The sequence below is a fragment of the Leptonychotes weddellii genome, chromosome 6, assembly GCF_054177405.1.
Source record: "Leptonychotes weddellii isolate Sample4059 chromosome 6, ASM5417740v2, whole genome shotgun sequence".
Taxonomy (NCBI): Eukaryota; Metazoa; Chordata; class Mammalia; order Carnivora; family Phocidae; genus Leptonychotes; species Leptonychotes weddellii.
In genome coordinates, this window is record NC_138374.1 from 24,272,241 (window position 1) to 24,287,645 (window position 15,405).

Here is a 15,405-nt window from a genome sequence, read left to right on the forward strand (position 1 = left end):
GCGCCTGGGTGGCTCAGTTGGTTAAGCGACTGCCTTCGGCTCAGGTCATGATCCTGGAGTCCCTGGATCGAGTCCCGCATCGGGCTCCCTGCTCGGCAGGGAGTCTGCTTCTCCCTCTGACCCTCCCCCCTCTCATGTGCTCTCTCTCTCCTCTCATCCTCTCTCTCAAATAAATAAATAAAATCTTTAAAAAAAAAAAGATTAATTATTTATTTTAGAGAGAGAGTGCGTGAGCAGGGGGGAGGGGCAGAGAGAGAGAGAGAGGGAGAGAGAAGCAGACTCCTCGCTGAGCTTGGAGCCCTTTGGGCCAATGTGGGCTCAACACGGGACTCGGGGCTCTATCTCATGACCCTGAGATCATGACCTGAGCCAAAATCAAGAGTCAGACGCCTAACTGACTGAGCCACCCAGGCACCCCAGAGACTTTATTGATTTTGAATATTGATTTTGAATCCTGACATCTTATTCCTGTACTTCAAATTCATATAAAATATGACCTTACTGTGCCTTCCCAGGAAACTCTGCTGTGCCTTCAACTTCCTCCCCAGTTGGATCAAATTATCCAGGTCAGGCTGGCAGAGTTCCAACCCTAGAGACGAAGCATGCTGGCAGCTCAGGACCTCTTTCTTCTGGGAGATACTGTCCGACACAAGTCCAAGGTCCTTTCCCCTTCCATGATTTTGCTCCCTGAATTCTACCCTGACCTCCTCCTCCTTAATTTACCACCTCCAGAGGCTTCCTCAGTCCTTAGTCAATAAATGGGCAAGTATGTGCATGTTTGAAGATAACGGGTTGAGATGGCCATGATAAGAGTAACCACCAGGGGGAGCCTGTGCCTAAGAAGACACTGAGTGGGGGCTTTAGGGAGCCACTCAAGGTTTTCCTTCTCTTTTTTCCAGAGCAGTAAAAATGCCAGGCATTCTAGCTTGAGGTGGCTCCCTATGGAGCTGGGGGTCTAGAGCTGCCCCTTCTCACTTTCTGATTCCCTCTCTTTCCCTGACCACGCAGAGAAAGTGTGAACTAAATTCTGGTGCATCTGAACAATGTGGAATACTTCTTAAGGACATGGTCCCTGATAGCCATATTCAATGTGGGGATTAATTCTCAGTTTTTCTACCTCACCCCACAACCCCCACTAGTCCCTGCCACCCATCCCTCCCTGAAAAACCTCACTGACCCAGGCTTTCCCACCTCTCTTCCTCTCTTGGTTTAGAGATCAGGGCACCCTGTGTAGTACAGTAATGTCCATTCCTTACAGCTTCACCGCAAATCGAAAGATGGCCCTGACTCAGCGACTCTCCCCACCCCCCTGCCCCATGGCCCGAGGTAGTTTGGTTCTTTCTTCAGATCCAGCTGACCTATTCCCATCAATTTCAGGTCTGGATCAATCAAACAGTGAGTCTGGACTATGGGAAGAAGGGAAGAAGGTCAGCGAATCCCTAAAGACTAGAACATAATCCCTTCACACCCTAGGCCATAGGGACCAGTCAGTTCCTGCATCTATAATAAAACCTACTATGCCCCTGGTACTGTGATACACGCTGAGGATACAAAAGCACAAATAACCATGGTCTCTGCCCTTCAGGAACTTCTCGGCGAATCAGGGAGACAAATAACTAGGCAATCACAAGATAGTTTGATAAATACTTTTTTAGAAGTATGTACCAAGAACTGTGGGAGAACAGGAGAAGGTGCAACTAAATCTATTGGGGGTGAGTAGGGAAGTCTTAGGAGAGGGGGTGACACTTGGAGTATATGCTGAAGGGCTTAGGCTGGGCAGAGAAGAGAGTGAAAAGCTTGCTAAGCACAAGGCACAGAGTGAGGGGGAAATCTAGTGAGTTCAGGGAACCAGAAGTATTTCAAAGTATAATATATTCTTCGGAGGGTGGAAGGGGGAAATGAGTGGAGAGAAGACTGGAAAGAGAAGCAGGGCCATTCGTGAAGAAAGAGATGTGTTTGGCCTTTACCATGTGGGTTGAGCTTGATTTGATTTGCTTGTTACAATACTCTGGATAAGCAAGGTTAGGTTTGAGGAGACAGGGACACCAACTTGGAACACACTGTTAATAGTCTCAATGGCAGGTGGCTAGGGCCAGGCCTAGGGGTAGGCCAGTGTATGGGAGGAAAGCTGGAGTAGTTTGGACGATGGCGCAACCTAGCCACCAGGTCCAATTTCCTACAGGTCACATGGAGAGGGAGGGGTGGGGCTCTGGTCTCTGGCTTTTGCAGGCTGGGAAAGACGAGTGTTGCTGTAGTCATGTGGTCCACCATTGGGTGGCATGGAACTTGTGATCAGCGTTCAAACAGCAGATCCCCTGGTGAGGGCGGGGAAGTATGAGGCTGGGACTGGGAATATGGGTAAGCAGTGGGGAGATGAAAAAGGGAGGATTGGGGCACCTGGGTGGCTCAGTCGTTAAGCATCTGCCTTAGGCTTGGGTCATGATCTCGGGGTCCTGGAATCGAGCCCCTCATCGGGCTCCCTGCTCCGCAGGAAGCCTGCTTCTCCCACTCTCACTCCCCCTGCTTGTGTTCCCTCTCTGACTGTGTCTCTCTCTGTCAAAGAAATAAATAAAATCTAAAAAAAAAAAAAAAAGAAAAAGGGAGGATTGGGCCCCAAGGCCATATAGGCAGATAGAAGAACCTTAGGCTTTACTTTCTTTCCTTTGCCCAGACTGCATTCTCATCTTGCCTACCTTTAGCTTCATCTTCAAGCTTCCTAGAGGCTACTGCCGAGTGAACAGCAGAGAGCTCCAAAGGTGAGGGATTCCTGTGGAAATGCTCCTACCCACTGTCCTAGGGTCCTCTCCCTCACCTACCCAGGGACCTCAGGCCCTCCTACCTCCCCCTGTCCAGGGGCCATGGACCTGGGACCTTGCCCACTGCTCAAAACCTTCAGCCCTAGATCTCTCCTCTTTACCCAGACACCCAAGATCAAAGACCTCCAGTTCTTAGATCTCTCATTTCCCTAGGTCCCAACATCCTGTCCAGAGACCCTCTCTACCTCTGGCCCTAGAACACTCCCTACCAACCAAAGACCTCAGACTTCGGATCTCCACTCACCTATTCAGAGTCCTTTGACTCAGGAAGACCACACTAGGTCATCTCTCTGATGGCCTCACACACTCCACCAGAACCCAGTCACATAATGATATCTGCATCCCTAAGCTGTTCTCCAAAGTCCTGACACATGGTTTGGGATCACTTGTATCTCCTACATTGGAGGTGGGGCCTAAGCAAGGACAACAGCAAATCAGTGCCCAGTCTGTAAGAGCAGGTGAAAGTTCCCATCTAAGCCCACTTGCTCCCCTAAGAGCTGCCAGGCTGGGTGGTTCCCCACTAGTGGGTGCCCCTAAGGAACTTCCTTGAGCCATACAACTCCAAAAACAAAAAGACAAAACAAAAAAAAACCTGGTCCCCTTCTTCTGTCCATGCCCCCAGGGGCCCACTGAGTACAATTTCTTCTCCTCTGAGCACGGACAGAGACCCAAGCCAAATCTTAGGCTGAGAAGAAACAACCATGATTCAGCAGGATTATGAACAGGAAGCAGATTCCTGCTTTTGTCCATTTCCAGCTTCTCTCTGAGGAGCCAGAATGAATAGGCCCAGCCTCAAAACCTAGAAGAGGAGGAAGAGCCCCTCCCAAACCAGAAGGGGCCGAGGTGGAGGCTGAGGGATGACCAGGCCCTAGTTCTGGGCCTCTGGAAGGAGCAGTAGCTTAAGGGCCAGTAGCTTGACTCCTGGTGTTGGTAGACAACCTGGCTTGACGGTTAGGACAAAGGCCATCCAAGTTCTTGGATGAGGCCAAGGTACCATCCCTAGGCTTTAATGAGGCTGAGGAGCCATCTCAGGACTTGGCCATGCAGACGAGCCACCCCAGGACCTCCATGAAGCTGAGGAATAACACCAGCCCTGGACAAGCCTGAGGAGCTGCTGCCCCCCTTTCCCAGAGAGACTGGAGAACTGTCCCTAGTTTCATGTGAGCCTAAGGGCCACTTTAAGCCCAGGATGAGGCTGAGCAGATTCTAAGCTGTAGGTCCCAGCTGAGGACAAAGCTGAATAGCAGTCCTTATGTTGGTCCCAAGCCTTGGACAAGGATGGCTGGGGGCCCAGGATGATGGTGAGTCGCAGCACCCAGGGCCCTACCCTAAACCCAGAACCAGGTTGAGGGGTCACCTGAATAAAAGTGGGCATGGAAGCCCTCTTTAGAGGTAATCCTGCAACTAAATCCAGGTAACGGACATCCGTGCTGGAGATATACTTTTATGTGTCTGCTTAGAGAGGAGTCAGCAGCAACGTGGGCCCTCCAAGCAACCCTGCCTCACTGCCTCTTGTTACTAAGCCAATGGGCTCTGCAGGTAGCTCTCCTGTCTGTGGCAATTCTTCCCCCCACCAGGGGCTGCTCCAGGAATCCCGGGGAGACAGGCACAGGCCCAGAGCCCATCACAATTCTGCCTTGGTTTCAGAAGTCTTGGGGGAAGAAAGCGTGCAGCTCTGCAGACCCCTCTCCTCACAACAGGCAGCACAGCTAGCGTTAAACCGGGCATGAGGGGTGCATTCCAGCCCGAGCAGGGAGCAGCTATTGGATTCAACTGCTCCCTCCATTACCCACAACCCTCTGGGACCCTCAGTTGTTCAAAAACACACAACCTGTGTATTTCTGGAATGTTTCCCAACACCAACAACTAATTCTCTATGGACACCAATTGGGTGTCTTACATGTCAATTCAATTCTGACAGAACTCACAGTAGTTAGCACAGAACTCACAGCTTAAGGGCTCAGTCCCACAAAACTGACCCCACTTCAAATGCCGGTTGCAAGTCACTGTACTTCTGACCAACTGGCTATAAATTGGGAATTCCCATGCTATAAATTGGTCTGACAATTTGCTAGAATGGCTCACAGAATTTGGGGAAACACTTTAATTGCATTTACAAGTTTATTACAAAGGATACAACTCAGGAATAGCCAGATGGAGGAGATACATAGGGCAAGGCATAGGTTGAGGGGCGGGGTGGGGGGGGGCAGGCGGGCGCTGTGTGGGCAGCTCCCATGCCCTCTCTGGGCAGGACCCTCCCAGAACCTTAATGTGCTTACCAAATTTCCTCATTCAGGAGTTTCTATAGAGTTCACTCTCTAGCCCCACTCCCCTCCCAGGATGTTGGGGATGGGGCTGAAAGTTCCAATACTCTCATTTGGTTTTTCAGGTGACCAGTCCCATCCTTAGGGTGGGTGTCCCCACCTTAAGTTACCTTATTACCATAAATGCAGATGTGATCTAAAGAGGCTCCTTATGAATAACAAAAGACACTCCTATCACTCAGGAAATTCCAAGGGTTTTAGGAGCTCTGTGCCAGCACAATAACCTGAGGACAAAGACCAAATATATTTATTGTATCACAATATTTACCATATATATATATATATTTTAAATTGCTTCAGAAGAGAGAAAAGCATTGCACGCATAGGTCCCACCCTGGTTCTCCGCCAACTCCTAGGCACCTTCCCTGATGGCTGTGTCCTAGAAATGATTTTCAGCCTGTGTCAGTCACACAGAGGCCCTGTCCAGATGGTGCCCAGGCCTCCAAGCCTGGGTGGTCTGATGCCTGGAGGGTAGTCACAGGTCCCCGAGGTGGGGTGGGGGGTGGAGTGCCTGGGTCCCATAGGATGTCCTCATACAGGCTTAGAACTGGGCCCGAGGGCCGTCCTTGAGCCCCAGTCTGCTCCAGCAGGGCTCGGAGCAAGCCCACAGTGAGAGGGGGCTCTGTTCCAGGCTCAGGGAATGGGGTGGGGGGCTCCAACTCATCTGGGAGGTGTGTCCTTAGTAGAAGCAGGAGCTCAGCTGGAGCTAGGTCTGGTGGGCACAGGCGGCAAAGGAGAGGGAGGTAAGCATCAAGCCGACGATGCCGGGCAAATTCGGCCAACAGCAGCTTGAAGATCTCACTTCGAAGCAGGGGGCTGGAAGGGCCGAGGGCCAGGCCTGCCTCTAGAGCCCGCTCCCACTGCTCCTTCTGGACCAGCTGCCCCACAGCTTGGAGCACAGCTTTGGGCCGCCCACTGCCCAAGAGCAGCTCCAGCTCCAATGCCTCGGACCTGGTCCCCTCGTCCCCTAGGACTGCCAGGGCTCGACGGTACAGGGGCAACCCCGGGCCCCCTGCGCCCCAGCCGGGCCCACCCTGCTGCTGCGCCAGCTCCACAAAGGGCGGCAGCCATCGCGGCTCCAGCCGGCAGAGGCACTGGCACAGAAGTTCAAAGGGGGGCAGTATCCCATTGGGGGGTTCCTTTCCAGCTGAACTGCCTCCTAGTACCTTCTTCCACACATCAGGGGGAGCATGGGACCTCAGCCGGCCATTCCCGTCTGGCTGGAGCTGCAGGGCCCTGAGGACGGCACCCCAGGCTGCTGTAGGAAGGGCCTGGAAAACGGTGTTGAGCTGGGCCAGCTGGTCTCCCACCAATTCGGTCCTCAGCAGGCGTGCCACTTCGTGCTCTGCCAGCTCAGTCCAGCCAGCCTCCTCCTCATCCCCAGCCACCACGTGGGCTTTGAGCTGATCTAAGGCCCGGTAATCTCGAAGCTCAGCCCTCAGTGTGGTCAACAGTGTAGACGGGGACACATGTCCCTGGAGAATGGAGGCCAGGGCTTGAGGTGCCCGGAATGTGCTGTTGTGTCTCAGTTCCTCTGGGGTGAGCTGGGCACCCCGCAGACTCCGTCGCTGGTAGTACTCGCAGGCCTCCTCAAACACCAGGTCTTCGGCTGAAGGCACCTCAAGACCCTGTGGGGCTTCCCAGCCTACTCGAAACAGACCCAAGGCTGAAAGCAAACGAAGACCCCCTCGGGTCTCCAGCCCTTCCTCATCCTCCATGCCAGGGGCTGGGGGTGCCAGTAAATGTACTCGGTCTGTACTTAGGACCTTTCTCTCCAGCAGCTGCCCGCTGCCCATATCCAGCAGTTCCAACGTGGAGCCCAGCACACAAGCCAGAGTGCCATGAAATGTTCCCAGCGCAGCAGAGCCTGCCAGGCCTACAGGTGCCTCCTGCAGTGTGCCCACGGCCCGCATACCACCATGGGACTGCACCAGGCTCACAGCGCCCCTGAAGTCAAGCAATAACAGGCCCTGGGCAGTTGGGGCCCAGGTATGTACAGTCAAGGGCTTCATGGGGCACAGCAGCCCAGGAAGGCCTCGGAGCAGTGTCCGGAAGTCCCATGTGTCCCCTCGTCCGGGATTCAGGCTCTTACTGTGGGAGAGGCCAAGACATGGGGCAGCCACCATCACCTTGCCCTTGCTTGGGCTCCAGATTAGCAGAATGTGACTCACGCCAGGCCAGGTAGTGGCAGTGGGCACCAGGAAGAGGTCCTTGCGAGAGGCCAACAGCCCGAAAGGGGGGCAGTGGCGCAGCAGGATGTGTGTGGGGCCCAGGTTGGTGCCGGCCTCCCCGCTGGGCTCCAGGGTTCGGACGCACACGTAGTGGCTGAAAGCAGCAGGCGGCCCCAGCCAGCCCTCAGCACCATCCTGACGCTCCTCGCACCACACAAGCCGGCCTCGGTGCGCCGCCACGGCCACCACGCGGGCTCCACCGCCCGGACACAGCTCGGTGCTCCGCAGCAGCTGCCAGCCAGGCCCCACTCCCGCGCCCCACACCTCGGTTAGGCCACTCTCCCAGACCAGGAGCAGCGCCGGTCGCGCCGGCCACGGCAGGAAGAAGGCATCTAGCGGTGGGGGGTGGCCAGCCGGCCAGGCACGCTCCAGCTCCGCGCCGGGGCCCCGCACCGCGACCAGCAGCTGCGGGCTCGGCGCCCCCGGGGGTCGCAGGAGCAGCAGGTGGCGGCCGTCTGGGCTGCAGCGGACTCTTACGGCTGGGTCCCCAGCCAGCAACTCCCGGAGCCGGGCCGCGCCGCTAAAGTGGCTGAGGTCCGAAAGCAGGCGTAGAGTCCCCATACGCTTCATAGTTCGCCCGCGCAGGAGCAAGCCCGGGCCTGGCCGCCCCGTGGCGCGAGGCTCGGCGCTTGGTCCGGGTTCCCGAGGGGCAGACGGAGCCGGGCCAAGACTTCCGGCCCCCGTCGGTGAGGTGAGCCGACGCCAGGCCCGAGAGTCGGCTCCGCCCCGCCCCGCCAGGCGAGCTCAGGGCTCCGCCCCGTTCACGCCCCGCCGGCGCGACCCCGCCCGCCAGGGGAGGAGCCACGGGAGCCTGGCCCGGGAGGAGCCTCCCGAGCACCCAAGGGTCTCAGCGCCTCCTTCCTTGCTAGCACCACCCACGCTCCTTGAGTCGGGTTGTAGGCCCAACGCCCCAAGTCCCAGGAAGCGCAGAGCCTTACTCAGGAATCTCTCAGGCTGAGCCGTGAACTGAAAGTGTCACACTCCCCAGGCTTTCCTTCCCTCCAAGCCTCTCTCTTTCACTCCAACTCCTTCAATTCAGTTAGTCATGAAATTTTTATTGAGCACCTACTAAGTGCCCGGCTGAGTAGAGAGGCCTAAACAAAACAGAAAACTTCAACCTTATGAAATTGACTATCTAGTGGAAAAAATAACAGTTAATACTTCTGTGGCATTTACTGTGTAAACCCTCCTAACCCCCTCCCCCCCAACAAGCCCCTCACACAGATATGGAAAATGAAGCACAGAGAGATTAAGTGAATTGACCAAGATCATACAGCTATTCAGCGAGTAGAGGTAGAGGGGAGATTTCAGTCACAAGTAATCTGAGTCCAGACTCCTTGCACCATACCACTTTACTATATCAACAATTCATCACCAAAACTAAGAATTTGCTAGGAAACAAAATTAAAACATAGTTTAGAGGCACTGAGTGTGTGTAATTTCTCTAGCAACACCTGCAAATTGATATGCAGAAGTCCTTCCTACCGGACTGCCTTCTCAAGGGTATTCTTTCTCCCTCCAAATCAAATTCCTCTTCATGAACCCTGCTTCTCCCTCCTTCCCTCAAAAACTTCAGTGAGAATTTGCATCCATTTCTGTTTCATCAGCCTCATTCTGTTCTCTTGCTCTCAGCATAGAAACACTTTCCAGGGGCGCCTGGGTGGCTCAGTTGTTGGGCGCCTGCCTTCGGCTGGGGTCGTGATCCCGGGGTCCTGGGATCGAGCCCCCCATAGAGCCCCCCATCGAGCCCCGCATCAGGCTCCCTGCTTGGCGGGAGGCCTGCTTCTCCCTCTCCGACTCCCCCTGCTTGTGTTCCCTCTCTCACTGTGTCTCTCTCTGTCAAATAAATAAATAAAATCTTTAAAAAAAAAAAAGAAAGAAAGAAACACTTTCCAGTCTGTCCAGTCTTAGAAGTCACTCTTTCATCCTTATCTCTCCACCACCTCTACCACTCTGGCTTCGTCTCCTCTTCCCTTTAATCAAGTTTCTTGCAAAGATCCTCTAGCATTTGCTACCTCCACTTTCTCTCCTTCTGTTTATTCCTCAAACCACTACTTACCTGAGGTAGATCTTCCTGAGATCTTCAAGGATATTTTTATTTCCTTTTCTCTCTGAGAAGTTTGACCTCCTTTTTGAAAGTCCTTTCTGTGATTTCCATGGCATCTTTCTCCTGTCGTTTTCCTCTTTTTTTTAGATAGTATTTGGTTCATCAATAAATGTTGGTTTTTATTTATTTATTATTTAAAGATTTTATTTATTTATTCGACAGAGAGATATAGCGAGAGCAGGAACACAAGCAGGGCGGGTGGGAGAGGGAGAAGCAGGCCTCCCGCCGAGCAGGGAGCCTGATGTGGGGCTCGATCCCAGGACCCTGGGATCATGACCTGAGCCAAAGGCAGATGCCCAACGACTGAGACACCCAGGCGCCCCAAATGTTGGTTTTTAAATTCTATTATGGGCCCTTTTCTCTTTCTTTCTTCATTTTTAAAAAAAGATTATTTTAGAGAGAGAGAGTAGGAGCGGGAGGGGCAGAGGGAGAAGGAGAGAGAATCCCAAGCACACTCCATGATGATCTCGGAGGCTGATGTGGGGCTCGATGCGGGGCTCTATCCCATGACTGTGAGATCACGACCATGAGATCATGATCTGAGCCAAAACCAAGAGTTGGATGCTCAACTGACTACGCCATCTTTGCATCTTTTGACCAAGAGTCAAAGCCCTTGGAGGCTGCTCCTAGTGGCCAAGCCCAGGTCACATGAACTCATTTACCTTGGTTGCTCAGGGCCTAGTTTTCCACCAAGACTACCCAAAGGAAGAGGTCCCCAGAATAGGAGAGGAAGGGTTCAGGGCTGGCTAACCAAACCAATATGACATAGGCCTTTTATTATCCTAATTTTTCAGGTAGGAAACTAAGGTTTATTTATTTATTTAAGTTTATTTATTTTTAGTAATCTTTACACCCAATGTGGGGCTTGAACTCATGACCCAAGATTAAGAGTCACATGTTCTTCTGGCTGAGCCACCCAGGTACCCTGAAATTAAGGTTTAAAGAGCTCAAGTAATTGTCCAAAGTCATACAGCAAGTAGGTGGCAGTCAGGATTTATTCCCATGGTGTTCCAGAGGTCGTGCTTTTACCTATTCAGTGTATGGTCTTCTAAACTTAACTCCTGTCTGAATCTGTATTTAATTAACTTCCTGGACATAATCATGGACAGTGTATTATGTTGCTTCACCCTTATACCCTCTCCTCTAAGACTTGACTCCATCTTCACCTTCCCCCAGGAAGCCTCCAGAGACTGACATGGTATTTTCCTTTCTCTGAATTTTCAGAGTATTTACAACTTGAGCCTTCCTAAGCCTGACCTTGATAACTCACTGTCTGATATTTAAAACAGTTAATTGTATATCTACCTATCTATTTACCTACCACTTTGTTATAACATAATCTCAGCATTGTATTAATAATTATTATTTTTACTACTCCCAGAATTGGGTATTCAGTAGGTGCTCAACAAACATTTGTTAAAAGGAAATCAGGTATGAGGGGTGCCTGTGTGGCTCATTTGGTTAAGCATCTGCCTTTGGCTCAGATCATGATCTCAGGGTCCTGGGATGGAGCCCCAGGTCAGGCTCCCTGTTCAGCGGGGAGTCTGCTTCTCCCTCTCCCTCTGCCCCTCCTCCCCGCTTGTACTCTCTCTCTCTCTCTCAAATAAATAAATAAATAAATAAAAAGAATCTTAAAAAAAAAAGGAAATCAGGTATGGAAAGGGGTTTGTTCAGCTGGACAGGAGATTTCTAACTGGTGTTCAGGAACTATTGAGGTTTACCTCAAGATACTGTCCTTTTTCCCCTTCTCACCCTTTCTAATATTCTATTAAGATACACCTTTTTTTTTTTTTTTTTACCACTAATCTCATCTTACATTACTGTGTAAATAGACAAGAAAAAAGTAAAAATCTTCAAAAAAAGAACCTGAGCTTCTAGGTCTTTAAGATCACTTTCCTGATAGATTTGTGTTCAAATTCTTCACCTCTTACTAACTCTGGAGTATTAGGCAAGCTATCTAATCACACCTTTTTCTCACCTCTGAAGTATTCATTTCATAAAGTCATTATAAGGATTGAATGACTTGGGGTTCCTGGCTGGCTCAGTTGGTGGAGCATGTGATTCTTGATCTCTGGGTTGTAGGTTCAAGTCTCACATTGGGTGTAGAGATTACCTTTTTTTTTTTTTTTTAAAGATTTTATTTGTCAGAGAGAGCGCGCAAGAGCACGAGCAGGGGGAGCGACAGGCAGAGGGAGAAGCCGGCTCCCAGCTGAGCAAGGACCTCGGTGTGGGACTCGATCCCAGGACCCTGGGATCATGACCCGAGCCAAAGGCAGACACCTAACCGACTGAGCCACCCTGGCGCCCTGGGTGTAGAGATTACTTAAAAATAAAATTTTTTAAAAGGGTTGAATGACTTCATTCATTCATATACACATGCGGGTGTGTGGACCCTGCGCCCTCACACACACACACACACACATGCCCAGCCTATCTTTTTTAATCTTCCATTTCGCATAGAGAAAACAAACTCAGGGAAGTTACCTGCCCCGTTAACACATGGGGCTTTACACATAGTAGGCACACAGTACATATTTGTTGAATGGATCTGTTTCCTATTTTTCATTTACAAAGTTGCAATAAACATCCGGGAACATACACTTTCTTTCTTTTTTTCTTTTTTAAGTAGGCTCACCACTCAGCGTGGAGCCCAAAGCGGGGCCTGAACTCAGGACACTGAGATCCAGACCTGAGCTGAGACCAAGAGTCCCAGCTTAACTCACGGAGCCACCCAGGTGCCCCATGGAACATATACATTTTTATTCCTATTACTGGAATTGCCAAGTTCAGAGTCTGCTGTATTTAAAAAGTGTATATGTATAATTCGCCTGTATTTTAAAAAACAATTGCAACTTGCCTCTAGTAGACCCTCAATAGATAGTTCTTTTGCTAAAGTCTTTCTCGCGGTGCATTTCGGGAGTTGTAGTCCCTGTGATGCTTGCTGGGAACCGTGGTCTGAGCCGGCTTCAGGAAACGGGCGTGGACGTATCTATCACGCAGCGGGCTTTAGGACCCGGCGGGGCACCGTGGGACGGGGGAAGGGTCGGGGGAGGTCGGGAGCGCGTCCGTGAGCTCGGAGGAGCGGCGGCGTCGGTGGCATCGGGAGCGAGCGGGCCCGGGAGCGGCGCGAGTGGTGGAGGAGGAGCCCGGGGCTCGGTAAGCTGCACCCGCGCCGGCCGGTCCCCGAACCTGGCCAACCCCTGCAGCTCCAGCCGGACTAGGCCTTGGCCCCGAGGCGGCTCTAGGGGCGGGGCCTACGCTCGCCTGGGGGACGACGGTGGTGACGGGGGGAGAGGGAGGGAGGACAACTGCTGAGGCGGGCTGAGTCTGCGTGCGGCTGGGAGGCAGGGCCCGGGCGGTGGAGCGGAGCGAGAAGCGTTTTGCTTTTGCAGAGGCTGGTCCGTCCGACCTTCCGGTGCCTTTCGCGGCCTTCCCACTCCCCGCTGGGCCCTCTTGGCGGCCGAGATGCTGACCTTTGACCCCAGCATGGGGCTGATCCCGACGCCTCAAGCAGCCTCCAGAACCTCTCCCCCTCAGGTTGTCGCCGCCCCCGGGAGGCCTTCCGCCCAGTCCAGCCTGGCCCTGGGATGAGGGCTTTGGGCAGGACCTCTGAGAAGGGTTAGAGGTAGGCCCGTCTCTTGAAGTCTTCATTTGTCCTTGGAAGGGCCCTCAACCTACCCCTCTTTTAAGTCTCTGACCGATGGGCTTCAGCCCACCCTATACACGGAATGAGTGAAGCTGCCGTGTTTTCTTGGGGTTACTTGGAGCGAGCCTGGGAAACGAACCTGTTCCCAGACAGGTGTGGGGAAGAAATAGGAGAAAAAATAGGAGAAAAAGCTGGTTCCCTGGGGAAGGAGAGCTAGCAGAGGCCGAGGAGTGCTGCCTCTGGAGACTGGGGAAGTAGGAACTTGGGCCAGACTCGAAAAATGTTTCTGGATCATCAGACCCTCCCCAGTTCTTTCTCTCCAGAAGTTTTGAGTTAGTGAGAACGGTTTCTTTGCTATTGTCAGCTCTCAGTGACTTTGTAAACCAGGGCAGCTATGGTTTGTGCCCCTGTCCTTAGCACAAGTTAATTGAAATTATTTTGGGTGTTTCTTTGGCTGGGTCTGTGTGCAGAGTACTTCCTATGTGAAAGCTTTTGGGATAGGAAATCAGTCTAGAGAAAGGTGGATCCTTCTTGTTAGGATTGTAAAGGGGGAATTTCCATTCTTTTCAACATTTGTATAATATAATTTAAAAAAAACCTTGAAAAGACATTTATGAAAGTTGGAATCTCACATAGAGTTAAGTTCAAAAATCCACAAAATTTGGGGAAAAACAGCCAAATCACAAACTGGTCCAGGATATATGAGGGTGAACTGTTTACTTAACACACATTTATTGAGTATGTACTATGTAACTGGCACTGGGGTTAGAAATAGTATCTTTCCTCAGGGACATCAGAGAAATGTATTCATATGAAAATTGTAGGGGCGCCTGGGTGGCTCAGTCGGTTAAGTGTCTGCCTTCGGCTCAGGTCATGATCCCTGGGTCCTGGGATCGAGCCCCGCATCGGGCTCCCTGCTCAGTGGGGAAGCCTGCTTCTCCCTCTCCCACTCCCCCTGCTTGTGTTCCCTCTCTCGCTGTCTCTCTGTCAAATAAATAAATAAAATCTTTAAAAAAAAAAAAGGAAAGAAAATTGTAGTGCTGTGTGTTACATATCCATATAAAGGAATTTATACAGTGTGAAGGGAATACTGCCATGTGTGGGAGACTCGGATATTTTTGCAGGGAAGAGAGGTTGAGTTGGGTTTTGAAGGATGAGTAGGAGCTTGTACAAATAAGGCAAGGCATTCCAGTTGAGCAAAGCATGCACAAAGGGATGGTGAAAGAGAAAAAATAACATGATGTTTAAGTGTCAAAAATTTGTCCCAAACAGGATGTGTGGTGGGGAAGTTGCCAGGAGATAAGACTGAAAAGAGAGTAGGGAGCCATTGGAGTTTTTTATGTTAGGGAGTGACAGAAGTGTGGATTAAAGTAATGAGAAATGAAGTAGTGAGACTAATTAGAGTTGTTGCAATTGACCGAGAGACTGAATGAAGTGTGGCAGTGGGAATGAAGAGGGGAATGAATTTTAGAGGTATTTCTGAGATAGATGCAACATGACTTAGTGACTAGGAAGAGAGAGAGTAGGCTAAGGTTTCTAATTTGAGAGATTGGGTGAATGGGAATTTCATTGACCAGGATATGGATTAGAAAAAGAGCAGATTTTTTTAAGGGCTGGGGTGACTATGGAAAGAGTATAAGGGAGATAGTCTGGTATGCTGAGATCCAGTTGCTTGTGAGGTGTGCACATGGAGATGTTAGTAGGCAGCTGGAAGTAAGGAGGCCTGGTGAGCTTAATATCTTGGCAATAGCTCTGAGTAAGTGAGGGCAAATATGAAAAAAATCCTGGGAAAAATGTTTATTTTGTTTGTTTATAAGGAAGAATCAGAATATGTACTTCTTCCATTTAACAATGCGCTTCTCAAGGCAGGGACCATAACTTTGTAATTTTGGAACCCCTTTTTGTCTTACACTATGGCTGTGCTATTATAAAGTATGATAAATGTTAGTTATTAAGCCAGTAGGAAATCCATTTACTTTGTAAGGTTGCAGTTACCTTTTGGGCTTTCTTTAAGAAGATTATGGGAGTCTGTCTTAGAATTTTCATTTTATACTTAGGTGGTATTCATGAGGCTTGTATGGTTCAACAGGAAAGGAAATGAAGAAGCCATGAGTGACGTGCTGCTTGAGGAAGTTCAGGGCTTGAACAGGAGATAGACAGTATTAATTTACAGGAGGCTCCTGCTCATTGAGAAGAGGATCTTAAAATGAATTCTCATTTTGGGAGATGTCAGAAAAATGTGATTTTCAATTACAGTTGCCTGAAATCCTGTCAATTTGGA

General features: G+C 50.9%; 2 protein-coding genes across 3 annotated transcripts in view; one reads left to right on the forward strand and one right to left on the reverse strand.

Annotated features, from left to right (window-relative positions):
* Positions 1-4,905: 4,905 nt before the first annotated feature.
* On the reverse strand, positions 4,906-8,106 carry HPS6 (HPS6 biogenesis of lysosomal organelles complex 2 subunit 3). The gene has a single exon (XM_006731084.3). The coding sequence runs from the start codon at positions 7,939-7,941 to the stop codon at positions 5,533-5,535; it is 2,409 nt and encodes an 802-aa protein (XP_006731147.1). The 5' UTR covers positions 7,942-8,106; the 3' UTR covers positions 4,906-5,532.
* Positions 8,107-12,496: 4,390 nt separating this feature from the next.
* The window catches only part of ARMH3 (armadillo like helical domain containing 3), a 179,152-nt gene continuing 176,243 nt past the window's right edge, over positions 12,497-15,405 (forward strand). Inside the window, exon 1 of one of the 2 annotated variants that reach the window (XM_081822820.1) lies at positions 12,497-12,634. The gene's annotated coding sequence lies outside the window, so the exon portion shown is untranslated. Of the gene's footprint in view, positions 12,635-12,796; positions 13,104-15,405 lie in introns of those variants that run through there. The other variant, XM_081822821.1, reaches the window with a different exon arrangement.

Excerpts from the sequence above, each read along its gene's own strand:
- HPS6 (XM_006731084.3), bottom strand. The coding sequence starts at position 7,941 with ATGAAGCGTATGGGGACTCTACGCCTGCTTTCGGACCTCAGCCACTTT.